Source organism: Hirundo rustica, chromosome 5 (genome assembly GCF_015227805.2).
Source record: "Hirundo rustica isolate bHirRus1 chromosome 5, bHirRus1.pri.v3, whole genome shotgun sequence".
Lineage (NCBI taxonomy): Eukaryota > Metazoa > Chordata > Aves > Passeriformes > Hirundinidae > Hirundo > Hirundo rustica.
In genome coordinates, this window is record NC_053454.1 from 1,849,836 (window position 1) to 1,872,777 (window position 22,942).

The following is a 22,942-nucleotide window of genomic DNA, read 5'->3' on the forward strand; positions in this document are numbered from 1 at the left end:
AAAGGTTTTGGTTTTGTGGCCACAGGAAGGAAAGCATCTGAATTTCACTCGTAGGGATTTCACTTCACTTCTATTTTTTTTATTTAATCCCCTGTAAGCACAACAGTCTTGATCTCCAAATATTTCTGAAGACCTGCTCAAAGAAATCCTTAGCCTGGCTGGATTTCTTTCAGATTTATATCTTTACTGGCATTATTTGTTTCAAATCTTGCCCAGCTTTAAGGCAAAAAAGGCCTTTATCTGATCAAGTGTCACTCCCTGCATCACTCAGACATCCTGGCCCACAAAAAGCTGTGGCTGAACTAGACCAGACACTCAAACCTTCAGAGCAGAAACGAGCTGTTATAAAACACAACACAGAGGGAATCACCTCACAATGATTTCAAGCCTTCAGATTTTCACGCATTTCTTTAATTTTGCAATGTCGTTTTCAAGAACTAAGATTCTATTTTGGTTATGGCCCCTACTGGTGTTTAAATTTCGCTGTTTAAGGCAGATTTGGAAGCTATCTCAAGCAACAATAAACCATTTTATTTCTCCTAAAACAAATGACACGAGTAGTGAAGTGAGAAGGAAGCAGCAGGGCCTGAACAGACCAAGACAGGTCCCAGAAGCTTCTTCAGAAGCTTTGGGGAGGTGCTGAGCTCCAGATGGTGCAGGGGGGTCCTGGATGGCTGGAGCTCACCTCACATTTAGGGTCACCACCTCACTGCCCTGCAATTATAAAATAACCTGCAGCTCTTTGGCACCCTGATCGAGATCCTTCCCAGAGCATGATCCTGCAATCCAGAGCACTTCCTGGAAGGTGCTGTGTCCCACTGGCACAAAGGAGCGGGGCAGAAACGCCCTCCTTCATCAGCACATTTCCAGAGGATTTGGAAGAATAGCCGAGGTCCATATCCAAGTGGGCGGGAGCTGGAAGGCAGCACTTGCAGCATTTCTCCCTGAAAATAAATCCTGCTGCACGAAGGTTGCATCCCTGCTGGAAAATAAGGCGTGCCCAGGCACTGGGAATGACATCCACGGAAGAAAATGGTTAGAAGGTCCCTTTGCACAAACCTGGGTGCCAAGCTGCGTTTTCCTCGATAATTCCCGGCTCAAAGCAGTCCAGGAACAGCTCCCAGCCGGCAGTTTGTATCCAGCCACCCTCTCCTGGAAGGCGAGGCAAGATGACAAGTGTGGGAGAGGGTGTTTTGTGCCAGTTGGCCCCAAGGCCCGGGATACACCGAGTTCCTGGATGCACTTTAGTTTATTAGCACGGAATTGCCTCTTCTTAGAGCCTCATTACAGGCCATCGATAATCGAAGCCTCGGGGCTGCTCTGCCAGCTGGGAGAGTTCTCCCGGCTGCTCCAAAAAAGCCATGAGCACGCAAACGTGGATGCGCCTCCAGCTCCACAAAGATTTTGATTTAAAGGGATTTTAAGTGTAGAGGTGGAACTTTGGGGCAGTTTAGTGGTGGCTTTGGTAGTGGGGGAATAGTTGGATTTGATGATGCAAGAGGGCCTTTCTAATCTTGATGATCCTGCAATTCAGTGAGGTGTTTGAGGGGGAATGTGCTATTTGATCCTTTTGCGACAATAAACTGAAAAAAAAACCCCAATTTTCCTTCAAAACAGCCTGTGCTGGGATCAGGCACTGCTCCCACGCTGGGTGAGAAAATTTCATAGGTCTGCAAATACTGGATTATTGTGATTAAGGATTTACAACTGCTGGGACAAGGGGAAACATTTTTAAACTAAAAGAGGGCAGATTTAGATTAAATATTAAGGAGGGAATTCTTCCCCGTGAGGGTGGGGAGGCCCTGCCACAGGGTGTCCAGAGAAGCTGTGGCTGCCCCTGGATCCCTGGAAGTGTCCAAGGTTGGATGGGGCTTGGAGCAACCTGGAACAGTGGAAGGTGTCCCTGTCCATGGCAGGGGTTGGAACTAGAGGATCTCTAAGGTTCCTTCCAACCCAAATCATTCCATGATTCCATGATATTCTTGCAATATTTGCATGACTGAGTGGAACAAATCACGCTCCAGCAGCAGCAACCAAACTCAGTCACCACCCACAGCTCATCACAGCCTTCACACATTCTCCCAGTGTCCTGGTAGAAAGCCAGCCTCAAAATCCTCTGGAATTCACATGGTTATTGAAGAAACCAGAGGGATTTTTCCAGACTTAAATTAGGAAAATACAAAAAGGCTTCTGTGAAACACAACCCAAGGGATCTCAAATATTTCAGAAGAGTCTGGTGTTGTATCAAACCGACCTCAGCATCCCACGCTCGGTCCTTCCTCGGGAGTTTCAGCTCAGTTTCTACGCGGGATATTGGTGACACCTACAGGAAAAACTCCTTTGCTCCCTCTGCAGCCCCGAGAGGAGCAGGTGACATGCCATCATTAACACCATCTCCTCACGAAAGGCCGTAGGGAAACTTCACACGGAGGGAAATAAAACACTCGGCACTGACAAAAAGTGTGCGCTGCCTGCAGGGCTGGATGACAAACAGGGTCTGGGAACCTCCAGCTTCCCGACATCTGCTTTAGCCAAAGCTGAACGTGAGGAGGTGTTGGGGGGGATGAGAAGCTCCACACGGCCCAGCCAGAGCCCTCTGTGCCCTGGGCTGATCCCGCAGCGTGGGCAGCAGGAAAGGGGGGATCCTGCCCCTGTGCCCTGCTCAGGTGAGGCTCCACCTGCAGAGCTGCCCCAGCCCTGGATCCAACATGAGGGGAATGCTGAGCTGCTGGAGCAAATCCAGAGCAGGCCACGGAGCTGCTCCAAGGGCTGGAGCCAGGCTGGGAGAGCTGGGAATGTTCCCCTGGAGAAGGGAAGGATCCAGGGAAATCTTAGAGCCCCTTCCAGTGCCTAAAGGGGCTCCAGGAGAGCTGAATAGGGACTGGAGACGAGGGATGGAGGGACAGGACACAGGGAATGGCTTCCCACTGCCTGAGGGCAGCGTTAGATGGTATATTGGGAAGGAATTCTTCCCTGTGAGGGTGTCCAGAGAAGCTGTGGCTGCCCCTGGATCCCTGGAAGTGTCCAAGGCCAGGCTGGATGGGGCTTGGAGCCACCTGGAACAGTGGAAGTTGTCCCTGTACAAGGCAAGGGGGATGGAATGAGATGAGCTTTAAGGTTCTTCTAACCCAAACCATTCTACTATTCTATGAATGACTCCCAAAATAAGATTTTTGAAAGGCTATTACGAAAATAAAACTTTGCCATAAAACATTCAAGCCTGTAGTTCAGTTCTTTTTTGAGAGCTTCCCACTGTGCTGCTGGTTCTGCATTGCTAAAATTCAGCAAATCCCTCAGCAGAAGCTGCTTTTCATGTGCTGACAGATCTGAACTCATCTCGAGCTCGTGACAGGGAACGGGGAGCTGTGGAGTCCACAGCAATGACTAATTAGCTAAAACGGTGCTTTTGATCACCTTTAGATGTTCCATAGCCTCTAATTTGCATTTTCAATTTATTAGAACACTTCCCTCCAAGAGTGCTTTAAACAGTCACACTGGAAGTATTTCTGAAGCAAGAAAGGGCTTGATCAGCCAGAACTTCACAAGCACAAAGTGAAAATGGGTAAAGCTTAAAACACTTCTCTCTTCACCCATAGGACTGGGGCAGAGCCTGACAAACAGTTTCAGATCTAACAGTGGGTGACCATGCAAAGGGGGGAAATTTCTTCTGCATCTCCACTGCAAGTTTCTGCATCTTTTTGTGCACGTTGGGTTCAGGCCAGGTCAGAACATTGCTCCTGACACGCTGCTGATCCGGGCAGCTTCAGCTTCATCCCATTCCCAAATTCCTGAGACCTAAAGGCAGAAGACAGAAATTACTCGGAGGTGTAACTTAAGTTTCACCATTTCCTGGGACACCCCAACAGCTGTCAGGGCCTGCCTAGGGTGGACCCGGTGCGGGGTCACAGCTGAGGATCTCCCCAGCCTGGGCCCACCCGCCGTGTGTGGAGGACGGACGCGTCACCAGCCGCCAGCAAGCAGCCGTACCGGGCGGCCAGACCCGCAAGCGCCGCGCTCACAGCCGTTTTTGCCTCATAGTTTTTAATTTCTCCTTGAACTCCTGCTTTAATTCCCACTTTAATTCCTTTTTCCGCGCCCTCCCTCAGCGACCGCCTCAGGGGCGAGGCAGGACCCCTCCCGCGGACTGCCCGCGCCGCGCCTGCCCGATCGCAGCGCGCCCGCCGCGCCGCGCCGCCACAGGCACCCCGCGGGGCAGCCCGCGCCCGGGGGGCCTTGCGGCCGGGGAAGGGGACGGGGCGTACCAAGGGTGATGTGGGCGGGGCCGCTCCTGCGGGATGGACGTGGTTCTTCTCGCCGCCGCAGCCGTGCTGCTGGCCGTCCTTCTCTTCTTCGCTACCCGCCTCCGCGGCCAAGCCAGGGCAGGTGGGTCGCTGCGCCGAGCGGACCGGCCGGGCCTCCCTGGCCCACTCGCGGCCCGTTCCGGTGGACGCGGCCCTGCTCTCAACCGAGTCTTCGCCGGCGGGGGGGGGGGGGCGCGTTTCTCGCGAGCCGCCAGGGGGCGCCGCGCCTCGGGCGGCCCCTGAGGGGGACCCGCCATATTGGGGGGAGCGGGGTTTTTGTGGGGGTCCCGTGGGGTTTTGGGGTGACCTGGGGAGGGTTCCGGGGGTGTCCCGGCGTCTTAACCCGTCCGGGCTGCCCCGAGGTGGTGGCGTTGAGGCCTAGTTCCGCTGCTGTTGGGGGTTCCCGACCTGAGGCGGCCCCATGGTGAGGGACGCCGGGTTGGAAGTGTGAGTTCCCTGTCGGGGGTTCTGTCAGGGGCTTTGGGACTGGGAAGATGACCGTGAGGTTTCTGCAAATAACGGGGGAATGGAGAACAGATCTCGGAGGCTCGGGATTAGGGGCGCAGGGTGTAGGTGGAGGCCTATCACGAGTGGTGTCCCCCAGGGTTCTGTACTCCGTGTTTGTAGCTTGTTTAGCCGTGGCTTGGACAAAGGGGTCGATGCTCCCTCAGCAAGTTCTCTGATGAGACAAAACAAGGAACAGCCGATGTCTCAGAGGGATGTGCTGCCCTTCAGAGGGACTTCGACAGGCAGGAGAGAGGGGCAGAGAAAAATCTGAAATTCGGCACAGTGCAGTTCAGGGTCCTGCACGTGGGGAGGAACAACCCTGAGCGCTGGCAGACACCGGGTCTGACTTCATGGGAAGGACCTGGGTGTCCTGGTGGACAGCGAGCTGTCCCTGAGCCAGATTGTTCCTTGTTTGAAAAAGGCCGAGGGGATCCTGGAATGAGAGCATTTCCAGCCGGTCAGGAAGTGATCCTGCCCCTCTGCTCAGCCCTGGGAGGCACGTCCAGGGTGCTGTGTCCAGCTCTGTGCTCCTCAGGACAGGAGGGGCCTGCAGTGGGTCCAGCAGAGGCAGTGAGGATGATGAAGGGGCTGGAGCTGTTCAGCCTGGAGAAAACTGAGAGGAGACTTCATCCATGTCCATCAGTGTCTGCAGGGAGAGCTCAGAGCAGGGCCCAGGCTCTGCTCTGCGGGCCCAACAGTGGCACAACAGGAACAGGCAGGAACTGAAGCTCCACATGAACATGAGCAAGAATTTCTTTACTGAGAGAGCTGCAGAAGATTGCCCAGAGAGGGAGGGTGCAGAGTCTCCCTCACTGCAGATATTCCAGAGCCTCAATCCTGTGCCATGTCCCACTTCTGCTCCTTTTCCACCTCACCCAGTGCAGTCCCAGCGTTGTGGGAAGCAGGTGGATGATGCAGCACTTCCAGCCCTGTGTCACCGCTGAGCAGTGTTAAACAGTCATCTGGTCTGGAAAAAAACCCTTTAAAATCACTGAGTCCAACCATAACCACCAGCACTGCCAGTTCCACTGTGGGAGAAGTGATCTTGTGTAGGTGGGAATTGAGTGTTGTGGGAAGGAGTCAGGTGTGGTGTGAACTCGCTGACCTCGTCATGTTCTCACAGTGGAAGGAGCGAGGTTGTTTGGCTGCCAAGTGTCAAATTAAGATGTTTAGCCAGGGCAAACTCTATAAGCTCTGGGGATATGGGGTGTTTTGGGGTTGGAATTTGTATTATTGTTCTTTTGGGGAAGTTGCTTCAATAATTTTTAATTAAGAGGAAAAACCACCACACCTTTAGTGTAAACACAGTCACTCAGTGCAATACTGTAAAGAGATCTGTGTTGAAAGCAGATTTTGCTGATAATAATTAAATTTTCCTACACATCTCTGCTTCCACAGACCTGGTCTGAATCTTTCTCTTGGAAAGGTTTGGAAATTGATGTAATTTCATTGGATTCCTATGAATGAAGAGGTGAACTTTTGGTAAAAGTGAGGGATGCATGTCCTGGAGGAATAAATCCTGAGCTTGACTCCAGTAATGATTTAGATAAATCAGGGGCTGTGGGGCTTGGGAGGATTTATTTTCTCTTTAAGCATTTAAAGTTCTAAACTGAAGCCCAAGCATTTGTTTTAAGTAGTGTGAATTATTTAAAAAAAAAAAAAAAAAAAAAAAAAAAAAGCTTTAATACTGATTTTGAGCAAGTTGGTTGAAGTTAATTTATGTTCAGGAGAATTTAATCATGTTGAAGCCTTTTTTAGTGGTAATTTTTTGACACTTCCAAGTTGGTCATGCTTTTTTTAACTGTGGTTTTAAGATATTTTTTACTTTAATATATTGGTTTCTGTCATGATAAAGCCCTTCAGAGAATTTCAGCTGCTGGGGATGACTTTGTTCTCTGTACACAACAGAAATTATTTTTCAGTACCACCAGGGCTGCGGCGCATTTAACAGCCACAGAATTCCATTTTAAGCAGGAATTTGGTTTCCTATTCCATTTTCTTAGGTGGGAAATGGAAGCTGTCACAATTCTTCCAATAAATCTGTGTTGCCACCTGGAAAGGACTTGAAAGCAGGGACATTGGAGCTAAAGAAGTGCTGGGAGCTCTCAGCTTTTCTTGTTATCCTGCAGGGATTGGGCAGCAGCTTCCTTTTGTGTCATCTCAGGGAAATTGGCTTTTAAAAATGTCCGAGACTGGCCTGCTTTAGGGATCTAAGGATCAGGAGATGTAAGCACTGTACTTTTGTATTTCCTTTGAAAGGTCACTTGGAGCAGCACCTTGTTTCCAGCAGGATCATGCCTGGACTTGTTCTACTGAAAATAATAATTTAAAAAAAAAAAAAAAAAAAAAAAAAAAGTGGCATTTCTCGATTTTACACGAGGTTGCCCTCTTTGTGATAAGCTTCCCTGGAAGCTTCCAGCTGTTGAATTTTGAATCCCTTTCTGAATTTCAGAGGCTTTGCATATGGAGGCAGAAGGTGCTGGATGGTGGCAGCAGCGTGGTGGGAAGTGCCACCACGTGTGAGGGTGCAGCAGGTGGAGCTCTGTCCCTGAGGCAGCCCAGGTGTCACCTGCTCATCTGATGGAACTGAGAGGAAGGTGCTGTGGTAGGCAAGGGCTTGCTTCCCTAGAAAAGCACCTCTGCTGTAAGCAAAAGTTTGCGCAGTTTCGTGAAGGGGCAGATTTGTACCTGGAGAGTGTCAGAGGAGGTCCTGATCGGGGCCCTGAATGATTCCATGGTGGTTTTTGCGGTGGTGCCTCACATCCAGTTCAGGAAAGATTTCTGCTTGCAGGTCACAGGTCTGTTCTCTCTCTCCCTTCAGGAAGGAGACAGTACCAGAGTCTCAGAGCTGCTGCTGTGCCCTGGCTGACAAGTCAGCTGAAATAATCTCTTGCCTGCACTGATGCTTCCTGAACACCGAGGCAGAGCTGCTATGCCCAGCACAAAAATATTCTTGTGTTTTGAGGATTGAGTCAGACCCTGGACACCACAGCTTCAAATACAAACTGAGCCCCTGTCCATTTCCCAGACAGCTGTTGAGTGTTTTGTTTGTATTACCTGTTAATTTGAGGGGTTTATCTCATTAATTCAGTCTGGCCTGCCATTCTGCAAAGCTTGTCTCACCTCCTTAATGCTGGCCATTAATTTTCACTCAGAAGGCTCTGGATCAAGGCTAATTAGTGCTTGTGTGACTAATCTCTGCATGATCTGACTAGCCTGGGGTGCCACTGCTGAGGCTTCTGCAGCTCCAGGAAAATGAAGAGATGTGTTCAGATAAGTGCAGCAGCCAAACCCCACCCTGTGCTGCAGGAGGTGGAAAAAAAAAACCCCAGCAGGGCTAGACCCTGGAGCAAATCATTCTTGAGCTCGGGTCTGATGGTCAGTCCAGTCCCAAGTAAAAGGAAAAGTGATTTTTGAGAGTGTCCCCTGTTTTGTGAAGCCTCCCCTCTGTGTGCCATCAGTGTGTGACACAGCTTAGGGGCAGGGAAGCTCACAGCTGAACTTTCAGCATTCTGCAGCAAGTGCTGTGTCTGGAGTCACTGCCCTGACCCCTGAGGGAGCAGGTGCAGGTGTGTTACAGCAGAGCAAATGAGGATTTTCTCCTCCTCCTGTGAAGGACAGGGAGAAATGCAGTGAATGCCGTTCATCTTTTCCAAATCCCTGCCCAGCTGAGTGCCTGGCGAACAGAAGCTGGAGAACACTTCAGTCAAAAAGGTTGGAAAAGCTCTCTGAGATCATCCAGTCCAACCGTTCCCCCAGCGCTGCCAAGGCCACCACTGACCTCTGTCCCCAAGTGCCACATCCACATGGATTTTAAATCCCTCCAGGGATGGCGACTCCAACCCTGCCCTGGGCAGCTGTGCCAGGGCTGGAGAGCTGTTTCCATGCAGAAATTTTCCTGAATATCCAAGCTTAACTTCCCCTGGCGCAGCCTGAGGCCGTTCCCTCTCCTCCTGTTCCCTGGGAGCAGAGCCCAAATCCCCCCGGCTGTCCCCTCCTGTCAGGGAGTTGTGCAGAGCCACAAGATCCCTCCTGAGCCTCCTTTTCACCAGGCTGAACCCCTTTCCCAGCTTCCTCAGCCCCTCCTGATGCTCCAGACCCATCCCCTTCCCTGGACTCTCTCCAGCCCTTCCAGGTCTTGGGAGGGGCTCAAAATCCACCCCCAGCCCTGGAGGTGCCCCAGCAGTGCCAGCACAGGGGACAGGCGCTGCCCTGGCCCTGCTGCCACAAACCAGGTGCCACTGGCTTGTGTTCAGCCAGCTGTGTGCTGCTGAAAAGGAATCTGCAGTTAGGAGAAATATTTTAGGGCCTAGAAGGAAGAAAAAAGCTTCATTAAAACGTTTCTTTTCGTACTAAATGACAATCCATAGTGGATTGGTGTCTTCTATTAATGTGCACGTTTTGGAGGTGTGACAGGTATTGTCCCAAGAGCTGCCCTGTGTGTTTGACTGTGGTGTGGGTCAGGGTTTTTGGGGTTTGGTACATCCTGAACCCAGTCCACACTGGTCACCGTGAGGAATTACTGAGTCTCCTGTAGAGAATTAGATGGAGAAAAGCAGAGAGCTTGTTTCACGTGTTTTTCTCTGTGAGGGTTGAGCTCTTCGGTTCGAAATAAATACATGGCTTATAAATAGATTCCTCTTTCATAAAATGCAAAGCAGTCTCTGTTTCACAGGACAACAGGAACCAAAACCAGAATGAATGAGTGCTGGAACTGCGCAGCTGAGCTGCTGGGCAGGACCATGTTGCGAACTGAAGCTTGCAGGTGAAAGGATGCTGAGGTTTGAATTGCAGCATATCTCAAGAACTTAGGAAGAGAAATGCTGCATTTGTATAGAAAGCTTTTTGTGGAGCATTTTTGGCATTTATCAGTGTCCAAGAAGTGATCTGCTGCTCTGCTTCTTTGGGAAAATGTTTCCTACAGCATTCCAAATAAGCTGTGGATAGGACTGAAGCAGCATCCCTGGAGCCTGCAGTCAGAGCCCTGTTTTGTCTGCAGAGCTGGATGGGAGCAGGAGGGCGACAGCGGTGTGACAGGGCAGTGACTCAGTTCCAAGTGTCACAGCGTGTTGGGGCTGGGCTTTGTGGGGACCTGTCACATCCCTGTGACATCTCCTGCAGCAGCCCCAGCTGTCGAGGGCTCTGCTGGCCAAAGCCTGCCCCAGGAGGCTCTGCTGGGCTCGGGGCTGCAGCTGTGTCCTTATCAGCCCCAAAGTCAGCGCTTTGAAGGCTGAGATAACTGAGGTGAGCTTCGGGCACACCTCTGGTGCTGCATCGATTCAGTCACAACCAATCCCATTTTCTGATGGGAGATATGCTAATAGGAGTTTTTTTAGGAAGGCATTGTTTGGATCGGGGAGGGGGGGGTGCTGGAGACCTGGGACACGACAAAATCTGTCAGATCACAAAATAAATGTGTCCTGAGCTGGAGTAAGTGAGTAGTTCTGCACTTTTCCATGAGACCATTTGAATATTTGTCTGAATTAAGACAAGTTAATACCTTGTAGGACTGAGCAGGTAACAAATATCAGTTAGGCTTATATTTGCTAGAATATGCAAAGCAGGTATCAAGGGTGATGATATTTTACCATTATCTGATTTTTTTTTTTTTTTTTTTGCATTACTGCCATAGTTAAAAGTAACAGGAAGCCTAAAAAAAATAAATAAAAATTGGAGAGTTTTTCTATGGAAGATTTCTGAAATAAACCCACTGGTCAGTTCCATCCTCCCAGCTGCTCCTGTTAGGATATTCTTCATTTGCCAGATCTTAATTAGTAACTGCAGCAGATGCAGAGAGGATGGCAGTGAGAGCTGCAGTGCCCTTTAGTGTCCTGTGTTTTGGGGAGTTTAAATCAGCAGGGTGGAATGAAGTTACCCCATAGCTGTGTTTATTTCAGCTGTAATTTGTGATCCTTGTTTGCTCTTCAGGTTTTGTTTCACGTGTAATGATTTACATGTTCCTCTCTGAAACATTCAGGCTCTGAGGTTTCAATCAGATGAATCTACGTTACACGAGTACAAATTAAAATTTTAAAAAACCCGAATGCTTTAGAAAGAAAAACACACCGTTGGGTCCTCGGTAACTCAGAAATGGAAGGCAGCAGGGAAAATCAGCTTTAATAGGAATATTTTCTCTCCTTCTTGCAGCTGACGAGGAGCACCAGCAGAATGTGGCAGCAGCAGCAGCAGCAGGAGCCAGGCCCCGGCCCCACGGGGAGGAGCGAGCAGAGGGGATGCCCAGGCGCCGCAGGAACATGGGGAACAGGCTGATGGCCCAGAGGAGAGCCCAGCAGGCTGAGGAGTGGCTGGAAGGTAACACTGGCTTCAGCTCACCTTGCAGGCATCGGAACAAACCTTCACAGCAGGTGTTAAAGCTGAGGAAGGGGTGCAGCTGCCTCCTGGAGGAAGTTGTTGAGTTTTGCTGATGGATTATTTACGGCTTGACCATAATCTCTCTTTCCCTCCTTTATCCCTTTTCTCTATTCTCTTACATTAAACCTAACCTCTGCCTCCTCCTGAGGTGAATCCTGGCTATTTGTGGTGCCAGCCTCGTCACGTCCTTCCTAAAAACTTCTGTATTTCCTGCTTAGCCATGCAGGGAATTAAATGAACATTGGGAAAACAGAATCCACACTTTGCATTGAATAACAAACTGTTGTAAATTACCGATTAATTTTAAAATGGTGGGAAGCATTAATTCCCTAATGAAATCTCTGCAAAATGTGGAGTTCTCTCTCCAAGGAGCCATGCAGGTGGTGGTCAGGATCAATTGGATTACCTGGAGGTCACCACAGACTGCAGGTTGTTGGCAATGTGTTGTGTCAATCCTGTGCTGGATTTCCAGTTCGCACCTGCGTTCCTGTGGTGTGGCCGTAGGCAAAAACATGGTGATAAGTAACATCTTTCTACACCCTGTAAGTATAATTCCCTTTTCTGGTGAAGCTTCACACATTATTCTCTGTATTGCTGGAGAGATGAGATCACCATGATTCACCCCCCCCTGGATTCTTTCTGCTTTCAGATCGTGGGTGAAGTGTTCAGGCTTTCTGCTCAAGCGGGCTTTGCTGCCCTGGAGTTTGCAGTGGAGATCAGGGGGTCTTTGTGGTGTGCAGGAGGTGAAGGCACTGAGCAAACACCTCTGTGATGCCTTCATGAGGGACTGTTTGCACTTTGTTCAGCTTTTCTTGCCCTGCAGTTTGCAGGAAGCCTCACGTTGGCAGGTGAATCTGCTTTTCCAGCTAATTATGTTCAGCAGTTTCGCAGATGGAGAATGGACAGGTGTGAACTTTTCAACTTTGGTTATTTCTTCTTGTGTGAGAACATCCTGGAAAGAAAATGGAATCTAAAAATACTTGGTTTTCAACTCCAGACATCAAAAGTTTGAATGCTGAAGGCCGACAGTGAAGCTGTCAAAGCAAATGGCTCATCTTATCTCATCTTATTTTGTCACTTTAGCAATAGAAGAATCTGTGTCATTGGGCTTTATAAATAATTCCTTTGCAGCTCTCTGTACATCAGATGCAAGTGCTGCTGCTTTTGCATGAAGTTCCCTTTGAAATGACATGCCTTCTTCTATTTGTTTTCTCTAATTTCTTACCCAAATTAAAACAGCTTCTTGCTCCTTGCTTCTTTTTTGTGCTGCTTCTGTGGGCAGATTTATTCATATTTTGGGACGGTTTTTTCCAAGTGGCTGAGCACAGGTGCACAGCAGGAACAGAGAAGCCTTTGGAGAGTGAGCACAGACTTGAGCAGAGGATCTGTGGAGAGGAGCATCTGTCCCTGATTCCCCAGTGCTGAGGTGCTCAGTGACCAGTGGCCATTATTAATTGGGATTAGCCGCCCTCTGTGCTGCAAATCCTTCAGCCTGGCCCTGAGCTACCTGTCTTAGTGTGGGGCTTGGTGTTCTCCCTTACAAAAGGACGTGTTCCATGTTTTAAAGCTCTGTCTGTGGACATGTGGCACAAGCCTGGAATCACTCTTGGATTTATCCTTTTTTTTTTTGCATTTTCTCTGTGTCACTGCAGTATAGAACAGTTTTGCGTAATTGCTGCGTGCATTTGAACCAGCTGGAATAGCAAGTTCTCTCCCCAGCAGAGAGTAGAGTAAAGAATTGGGGTAAAGAATTTGTTGACTCCTTGGAAAGAGAGCCCAGTGCAGCACCAGGGCTGAAGAGCAAAATTATTTGGTAATTTAGACAGAAACACCAAACCCAAGCCAGTCTGGTTTCCCCACTCTTGCCTTGTAAATGCTCTGAAAACTTCTGAACATCTGCAACTGAAGTAGATTTGTTTGTTTGTGTGAAATTGTTGCAATGTTTTACTGGTAAATTTCTGTTCCGTGTGTGGAATTTCCACTCTGGGCCTGTGCTGAACTTTGGGCAAAGCTGCCTGGTCCTTCTCTGTGTCACTGACTTCTGCCAAGATGTGATTTCTTCACCAACCCATGGCTGCAAGAAACCGAGTACTGAGCTCAGGGAGGGTGAGAGTCTGCCCTGACCATCCCTGTGTCCCTGTAGGAGTCACAAAGTGGAGTCAGGTAGGAAGTGCTGTTGCCACCAAAGAGTTCTGCCCGTTGGGAACCAGTTCTGCTGACTCTAGGAAATGTCCCCAAAGCAGCACTTGCAGACTTTGGAGTTGTGGTTAGCATGAGGGTTTTCTGTTTTCCATCTAACAATCAGATTTCAATTCCAGAATGAGAAAGGAGCTTTGAGGGTAAAGTTGTGGCCCACGGTTTCTGCTGCCTGTGCTGAGCTGCTGTGTTTGTGCCAGGACTCAAATCTCTCACAGAGGAATGGGGGAGGAGAAACAACCCCAAACCTTGGCCACTAAGATCAAAACCTTGAAAACTTAATTGTCCCTTCTGTAGCTTAAATCTTACTTGCAGGTCCGGATAAGGAGTCATTTAATACAGAGATAGTAAATGATTATTTTCAATATTCAAAACCACACCCATTGCCAGTGGAGCTAAACCAGGTTGTAATTCTTCGGCTTGCTGGGGTAGCTAACTAAATTAGTTACAGATTGTCACAGGCAGACAACAATGCAGCACCAAATACCTTGACTTTCCTCCCAGAAGGAAAACTCTGCTGGGTTCCTGATTCCCAGGATCCCTGTGGGACAGGTGCCCACCCTGCCTCAGTTCACTCAGCGATGTTTGTCCGTGGGAATTGAGTGCTCCAAGGAGTCACCTGTCAGGGGAACATCAGCACCTCCAAATACCCTCTGATGAGCAAAGATTGCTGGGAGATGGTTCTCCTTGGTGACAGAGTAATTCTCAAAATGACTGAGACCCCTGAGCTGTTCCACCAGCGTGACTTTCAGGCTGGCTTGAGAAAAATGGTTTTGATTGCCTTAAATTGCCCGATTTAATTCCAGCCACAGCACTCCTGCCTTCCTGGGAGTCTTGTTAAAAACCTCTGTGCTCTGCACACTGGAGCAGGGTGCCTGCCCCTTTCCCTGTGGAAAAGGAGTCTGGAAGGAGAGTTGTGTATTCATGTGGTTAGGTTGAGATCCCAGCTAGCAGACTTAATTAACTCTGTGTGTCTTAATTTAAATTGAACCCAGACAGAGGTGGCTTTGTGGACTGGCTGCAGCCAAGATGGGAATGATGCAAGGCACAAATGGGTGAGGATTTCAGGCATTAATCATTTAGGACAAGAGAGGCCAAGCTAAGCAGTGGGAAAAGGGGATGAATTTGAGTTGGACTGAGGGTTGTTTGGGGCATGTGGTAAATAAATAGCACTGCCCATTTCCAATTTCAAATTACTTTTATTTACCATCCAAGGAGGGTCTGCTTGGCTCTTGTTTTTGCCTGACTGATGCTCTGAGTGCATCCACTTGGATTCTGCTCACCTCTGGGTGGACATGAGGGTGTTTTGAGAGTTTTTAGTTGGTTGCTGATCATGTGCATAAAAAATACCTGTCCAGCTCTCAAGCTGAGTTTGACCCTCCAAACCTGCTCCTTGTCCTTGGACACTGCAAGGTGCTTCTCTTGAGACTGCATTTTGGAGCAGAAAGTGACCCATCCATCTGATATTTACACCAAAAACGTAATTTCCTCTCAAGTGACAAGAAACTTGAGAGGATGAAAAAATGAACAGGTACAGTTGGGTTGTCTTGACCCAGCTGTGGTGAAAATAATGAGGACGAGGGTTTTCTGTCACTTGGGGATGTGTCTCGGGCTAAAACTTTGCTGCTGTTGATGTGAGGGAGAGAGAAACTGATGATTCTAGCAGCCCTAAATCGTGGTGTGGTGTGAGCAAGAAACAGACTTTTCTGAGAAATGCCAGCACTTTCCAAAGTGTCCCACAGAACAGGGACCACTGGGTAATGCTCTGGGGCTTCTGGGGGTGTGGGTGGAAAAAAGAGGCAAAAGGGAAGGATGTGCCAGAAGAGCCTCAGCAGCCCAGTCCGTTTCCAGGGAGTATTTTTCAAGGGTTTGACTTTGAAAGACACTTCATTTTCACATCTTCGAGATGACCTCTCTGACTTGTTTGCAAAATGTGTTGCCAAAAAATGGAGCTTTGCGGGGATTGTGGGTTTGGTTTGGTTTTCTTACAGAAAGTAAGGACTCCCTCAAAGAAATAATCTGCTTTTGTCAGGTTGCTTTTATTATTTACCCCAATCTATGGGCTCTCTGCTTCTGGCAGCAACATAAAACTCCAAAATATTAAATATCCCAAAATCTGCATGGCTTTTCTCTGAGCTTTCAGCATTGTGCATTTGAGCACAGGTGGTGAAATCTCCAGTGCAGTGAACATTTGGTTAAATTATTTTACTTCCACAGCATCAGTAATGATAAATGCAGCAGCTTTTGACAGTCTTATAGTGCATGAGCTTGTAAAATAAAACATGATAAAGAGAAGTTAATGAGTGCAACATAAATCCTAAGTTCCTTTCTTCTTTTGCATGGCAAGGCTTAGAGATCAGAATCTCACATTTTTTCTTTGTAAGTGTTAATCACTATTTGGAAAGAAAGCAAAAAACAAAGAAGGTTTATAAAGTTTTTAAAAATATAATAATTGGGCATTTTAAAATGCTCTTTATTGCTTTGTGTGGCATCTAAGCTCAGCATTGAAATCATGCAGCTAAAAAAACCTTCTATGAGTGTTTTCTGCTACTTTTTTGGGGGGAAAATAATACAAAAATAATTCTTCATCCCCATTGAGTGATGGATATTGTGCATAAGTTCAAGAAGAATGTGTTTGTGCTGAAATCTCTTAAAATAAGCACTTTTTCTGAGCGCTGAACGATCTGGAAAATGTGTAAAATTAGAACCAGTGATGTGGTCCCACGCTGTTCTTGTGAAATGGAGCTGCGTTAATTGGCGTAGTAGTTGAAATTATTTTAATGCTTAATCAGTAGGAAAACCTTTCTGGTACAGTTAAACTTTGACTAATATCCCAACCAGTGAATCAAAAGTCAGTTTTGCCTTGCTGCTACTCATCCCGTGAGTTTGGTGTTGTCAGAGTGCCCCCAGTGAGTGCCTGATCCTGTTCAGGCACAGACAGGCTGTGGAAGGGGGAGATCTGTGGTTTCTCACTTCTGCCAAATGGTTTTAGCTGAGAATAAACCTCACATTCTGCTCTAAAGGTCTGCTGTCCTTTGTGTCTGCTGCACTTCTCTGCCCTGAGTATTGCCTGCTTTTTAATAAACCAGTTTCTTGTTCCGTCTCTAAAGCAGATAGCTACCAAATGAAATTAAAAATTTAAAAAAACTATAGAAACTAAGACTAGTTATTAGACTATAATTAATGCCACCACAGGACTGTGTTAGTGAGGAATGGCCACACCTTTCCAGTGGCTGGTGTCACACATCTGTAGGGTATTAATTACATGCTGTTAATAACATCTTCTGCTTTTGCCTGGCATCTTTCCCCCCCTCCTTTCTCTTACTCCTTTTGTTTGGTGCTGCATAAATAATAAATAAAGCAGCTGGCTGTGCCCAGAGGACTTCTTGTGAGTAACCACCTGTGCAGCTCTCATTCTTTTTCATGGATGGGAATCCATTGGCTTCACCCAAAATTTAAAAGGAAGCAAGACAAAGACAACTAGACCAGGTTGGATGGGGCTTGGAGAAACTCAGTCTAGTGGATGGTGGGAGTGGCAGTGGGGTTGGAATGAGATGATCTTTAAGGTCCTTTCCAATCCAAACGATTCTGTGATTTTTGGGATGACTCAAATATTTCTGATTCTTTATTTTGGAAGTTTTTGTCTATTCTGTACACAGTAGAGAATTCTTCTAAATTTCTGCCCTGATAGATAACATCAGCACTCCAGCACATTTTCTAAAGGTACTGGGAAGCATTTTTAAAAAGCAGTCTGTAAATTTCCAGAAATTCAGATGCCTGTGTGACTGATAACTTTCCTGTTATCAAGGAAAAGCAAAGGTTCCCTGGAGCCACCTCTCAGCTTGGCCGGCTGAGAGCCCCACGTTTGTGTGAAGCAGAATATGTCACGCTGGTTGTGCTTTCTGACTCTTGAGATGGAATTGGTGGGACTGTTGAAATCACAGAATGGTTTGGGTTGGAGTGAGTGTTAAAGCTCATCCAGTGCCACCCCTGCCATGGGCAGGGACACCTTCCATTCTCCCAGGTGGCTCCAAGCCCTGTCCAGCCTGGCCTTGGACACTTCCAGGGATTCAGGGGCAGCCACAGCTCCTCTGGGAAATCCATTCCAGGCCCTCCCCACCCTCACAGTGAAAAATCCATTCCCAGTATCCCATCTAAAGCTGCTTTCTTTCAGCTTTAATGCTGTCAGCGTGTGGGTTTTCCCAGCTGAGCACAAGCCCAGGCTGCCCAAGCCCAGCACTTGGGGGGTGCTAAACTGCTTTCACCACCACGAGCCAAACCTCCTGCCTCACACCCGAAGCTCAGGGACAGATGGAGTGCAAATTCCTATGGACTTATCCCCCACGGAGTCTCCCAGTGTTATCACAGCCATGAGTGTGTGAAAAGTGGTGGTTAAAAGCTGCTGAAACCATCAGCCCTTCATTAAAATGAAATAAAGAATTGCTGGCTGCGTGCAGCAGCCTCTGCTTTTGGTGGAGCTCTTCTGCTGTAACAACAAATAAATTCAGGCAATGCTTTGACCGTGTGTTTATGTTGCTGTCAGTATGTTGAGGTTGATTTAGTAGATATTAATTGCAGCCAGGTTTAGTGCCCTGGTGACCTTTCCAGCTCTGCTGAATCATGTGCTGTGTCTGCATCCCCGTCTCTGGCTCTTGTTGGATGTAACTCCACAAGCCGGAGGAAGCTTGGAGGAAGTGGTGCTGAAGGGGTCACAGCCGATGCTTCAAACAGGAGGAAAGAAATCCTCCTAAACAACAAAAGGCATGTTTGATCCAGGACTGGCAAAAAAGGATTTAAAACAAGCCTTCCTTGGATTTCTGCCTCACGTCTGGCTCAGGTGATCTTAATATAGATTAATATAGAGAAGCCCTCAGGTGGAATAGTGTCGTAGATGGTGTTTGTGAGAAATAATTTTCTCAACAGTAATACCAGAACTGAGCTGTTAATTTTGGAGTAATAACTGCTAGTGCTGGGTGTGCTCAGAACTCCCTTCGATGCTGTATTTAAAATATAAATAAAGCTAATTTAAGCATCATTAAAATTATAGAAGCAGCTGTGTCAGGTCTGAGTGTCCCTCCTTGCTCTGTGTGGTGCAGGAAGGGGGAACCCTTTTGATCATCTCAATAATCAGACTCCAGTAATTCTCTCAAGCCCAGCTCAGCAACCTGGCTCATATTAATTCCATCTCCCGAAAACAGCTGTTATTTGAGAGCCGCCTACACAGCTCTCAGATACATTTATTTCTCATGCTGTCTTGGTGGTTTAACCATAGTTCCATTCTGTGTCTTGGAATTAGTAAAACAAGAGTGTTTCCAAGCTAATTCTTCATAAAAAAAGAAGGGGAGTGTCATTCATCCATATGCTCCTTTCATAGCAGCTTTTTGGGTTCCCAAAAAAGGAGACCAGGTGCTCTGAGAGAGCTCCCTCCAGAAACCCATCCTGGCACCAGCCCTGCCAAATCTCTTCCAGTTTGGATCTGAAGTCAGCATTGAGCAGAGCACCACTGGGGATGCTCAAAGCACCAATTATTTTACCCAAAAAGGGGTTCCATCTGTGAGGAGCTTGCATTTTGAGCCTGCCGTGACTGTGAATATGTTGTGTGGTGTTTGTGCAGTGAGCTGAGGATTTCTCTGGGAGTGTTGAGGTCAGTCCCCAGGACTTTGCTGGGATCAAGGACTGACTCAGACCAGCAAATAAAGTGGCCAAATGTCCCTGAGCTTCGGGCAGGGAGGAAGTGGCTGCTTTGAAAAGCTCTTCTTCCTCAGCCCCTGAGTGAGCAGAAATGCTCATTTGCACACCCTTTGAGCATAAAACTCTTTCATATTTCACCGCTGCAGAAATTACCTCTGTAAACAACCATTTGTCATACAGCAGGCAAATATTTACATGTCATTTTCTTGCAGGCAGACCCAAGATTTGCATTTCAAGGATTTTTTTCCCCTCGTGTCTGAAAGGTTATTTCTGTCAGGCTAGAAGCAGTGGATGAGTGGGGTGCCTCTGAATCCCACTTTTTCCGTGGATGTCTGTTGTGCAAAGCCTGAGGATAACTGGGAAGAAGGACTCTGCAGGCCAGTGTTGAGCAGTTCAGTAATGCCAACCATTAGCACAATTTATGTATCAGAGAAAGCCTCTCTTTTAATTGTGGAGAGCAAGAAATATTTATGAAAAGCCTTCTTTTAAAAGGATCAAGGCAATTTTTACTTCTGCCTTCACTTGAGCCTGGGTTTGCCTTGTTACTTCTGCTCTGTGGCTTTGGCAGTCTGGTGTGATTTATTTTTTTCCTTTTTTCCATCTAAAAGGTCTTGTCTGAAGTGTGTGTGTCTCCTTTTCATCTGCTGCTGCTTTCCTAGGCAGCACTGAGGTTTCTCCAAGGGACTTTGGACAGATTATTTAAAATTTGTCATTTCTGCCATGTTGCAGAGGAAGAGGATGCTGAGGAGGTGCCAGAATTTCAGGTGTCTGGGAAAATTGGAGCCAAGAAGCAGAGGAAATTAGAAGAGAAGCAAGCCAGGAAAGCCCAGAGAGAGGTGAGTATTTTCTGCCACGTCTTGAGCAGAGCCTGAACAGCTCAGCAGAGAACTGGGGGATGACACAGCCCAGAAGAGCAAAGACAGTGTTTTCACTAAATGGTTGTTTTATCTTAAAAATGTAAATTCAGCTTTTGCTGGCCCAAGAGAGCCATGGAAAACAGCGTCTCATTTTCTTTCCGTTCAGACTCATGGGGAGGAGAGGAGCTAAACTCTTGAATGCCCTTTCTTGGATGTTTCCACTGTCTTCCAGCTGAATGTCAGCACTGTCCCCCCTTAAAAATACACCCCAAGGCCCATGGTGGTGTTGTAACACCCTGGGCAGTTGTGAGCAGTGGTTCAGGTGCTCTTAGAGGGTAAAAACTTGGTCAAAAAAAAAAAAAAAAAAACCCAAACCATTTTATTTCTGTTCAGCCATATATATTGTTTTTACAGGCTGAGGGAGATGAAAAGCATTTTGGTGGTAATTCCAGGGAAGCTTTTCAGCCTTCTGAAGGCAGCAGTTTGTGCATTTTCCTTGGAATTGTTTTATATATATTTGTTTTGTTTTGTTTTTTCCAGACTCTGTATTGTTCTGTATGAACATTTTGTGAAATCCCAAGTCAGGAATTTTAGTGTCACATGAGGTTTAAATCCAGCGTAGTAGATGGAGCAGTTGGTAATAAACTTAATTATTGGTTACATATAAACTTCCATTACGAACCTTTTCTCACTCAATGTTTTAATCATTTTATTACTTTCCATACTCATTGTATTTTTTTTTTTTTTTTTTTTTTTTTTTTTTTTTTTGGTGGAAAATCTGAGCAAAGTTAAGTGAAGTTGGATAAGAATCAGTTGGTGGAGCGAGGAATCTTCTGTTTCATTTTAAAACACACTGATTTTTATTTTCCCATGTAGACAGATAAATCCCTTGGACGGGGCTTTTTCTCTGGAACACTCAAAGCCAAATCTTCCCCTGAAATATTTTCTGCTTGTTCTCTTTAATATATTTTCAGATGTAAGTATCCTGAAGAGCCTGAAAAAAAAAAAATCCTTAAAAAATGCATTAAACAACCTCTTTGTCTTAACAACAAAAAAATAAAATTATTTTGAGAGACCATTGCAGCTTTTTCTGTAAGAGATAGTGCCCAGGTTAATGATACATTTGAATGAACTTATTTTTACAGTTTGTATTCCAAATCCTTTTTTTTTTTTTAATTATTCCTTAAGGTCCATTTCTAACTAAACTTCGAGTGAGGAGAAATGGAATTCCATGACACAACACTGCTTAAAATCACTGTTGTAATAAGCTCATAAGCACATTCAAAACTTAAACTGTTACTGAGATACAGATAAGACAAATGAGAGGAGGGTTATTTCTGAATTTACCACAATGTTGAGTGTGCTGAAGGGAAACGAAATGATAATGGCTTTTAATTATTAATCTGTTTGATGTTTCTTTCTGAGCAGGCATCTAAAAGATGATAAGAAACCCCCTCGTGGCATCATAACAGGGAATTTTAAAATGTAGATTAAAAAAGAGTAAGGCTTGGCTTGCATCATGTTTATTTTAGGCTGAAGAAGCAGAGAGAGAAGAACGGAGGAAGCTCGAGTCAAAAAGAGAGGAGGAAAGGCGGAAAGAAGAGGAGAGAATTCGTCTGGAGGAGGAACGACAGGTGGGGATGATTGTATTTATCTCTGGAAATACTGAGCCAGGCTTGCTTTGGGGATTGTTTCTGGGGAAGTTCTGTGAGCAGGGACCTGCCGGGTTTGTCCTGCTCCGACCATGTCCAGGATTTGGAGCTCAGGACTTTGACCAGCCCAGCTCTGAGCGTCTCCCAAGGATGGAAATTCACAACTTCCCCTGTTCCCTTCTGAGCTGCCAGCTGGAGCCGGCAGGGCAGAAAGTGAAAGGCAGCGGCAGCAAACCGATTTTGCAAGTGTTGTGTGAAATTGCATGATTTCATTCTAATTTTATGTATTTGCATGTGCTTCCCAATTAAAGATTCCTGAGCTGTGCATATGTTAGCAGGAGTGACCCAGAAAAACAGGTACAGCTCAGTTGAAATGCTTTTGTTGAATATTTTTCATTAGTGAGGGAGGAAAGCTTCAGAGCTGCTTTTTGTACTCAGGCCACCAGTGCTGCTGGCTGAGAACTTCATGGTGTTGCTGCAAGTTGTGTGGTGGCTTTTCTGGAGGAAAGGACAGAGGTGTTCTGCAGAGTTCTGAGATGAAAAATTGCAGCCCCTAGCTCACATTGTGATTTAATTTTTTTGAAATTTGTGTCTCTGCCTTGCGGAGATTTATTTCACTTTGCTCCAAGTGCAAGTTGTGTAAGTGGGGTGTGTTGCTGATAACATTTTAAAAAGGAAAAGACGATTTTTCCTTTCCTCTGTTGAGGACATGAAGGCAGGATAAAACAATTTAGAAAAATAATCCATACATTACACATACCGTATCCATGAAATCTTTATGTGAATCTCCATTTAGCTCTGGGGTTATTCCCCACTTTTCCTTCTGAACTCTCAGTTTCTTTCCATTTGTAGAAATCTTGAGTTTCAGGAATTGGAGAGGGAGAATCTCAGCACTACAACATCAAGATACGTAGAAAAGTCTGAGATTTTGTAAAGCAGCTTGACCAAACCTCCAGATGACCGAGAATTCCTCGGCTTCCCTTCCAAGAGAGATGTACAAATTTAGTTCTTTAATATTTTCCTGAAGTTCTGAGAATTTCATATTCCTGAAACCCTGAATAAGGAGTTGCAATGACTCCGGTGCTCTGGGGGAATTGTGACGCACTGGCTGGACACTGGAATTTCCAGTCCCTTGCAGGGTAGCAGCCAGCACAGCACAGCAGCTGAATTTTTAAGCAAATTCCACCTGAGCTGGACCAGCTTGCTCCGAGTAGCACAGGACTCAGTTGTTCTCCTGGGATTTGAAGCCAGCTTTAGCAATTTAGCTGGATTAACTCAGGCACAGTTGAAAAGTTGAGTGGAAAATAAAGGTGAAATTTCGACCAGGCATCTCTTCACGCAGAAATATTTATTTACCTTCTTTTAG

General features: G+C 46.7%; 1 protein-coding gene across 1 annotated transcript in view; it reads left to right on the forward strand.

Annotated features, from left to right (window-relative positions):
* Nucleotides 1-4,239: 4,239 nt before the first annotated feature.
* Nucleotides 4,240-22,942, forward strand: part of DDRGK1 (DDRGK domain containing 1) — a 33,431-nt gene continuing 14,728 nt past the window's right edge. Inside the window, exons 1-4 of the mRNA XM_040065324.1 lie at nucleotides 4,240-4,383; nucleotides 10,956-11,120; nucleotides 19,797-19,903; nucleotides 21,457-21,558. Of these exons, the coding sequence (XP_039921258.1) occupies nucleotides 4,296-4,383; nucleotides 10,956-11,120; nucleotides 19,797-19,903; nucleotides 21,457-21,558 (462 nt within the window). The 5' untranslated portion in view covers nucleotides 4,240-4,295. The remainder of the gene's footprint in view (nucleotides 4,384-10,955; nucleotides 11,121-19,796; nucleotides 19,904-21,456; nucleotides 21,559-22,942) is intronic.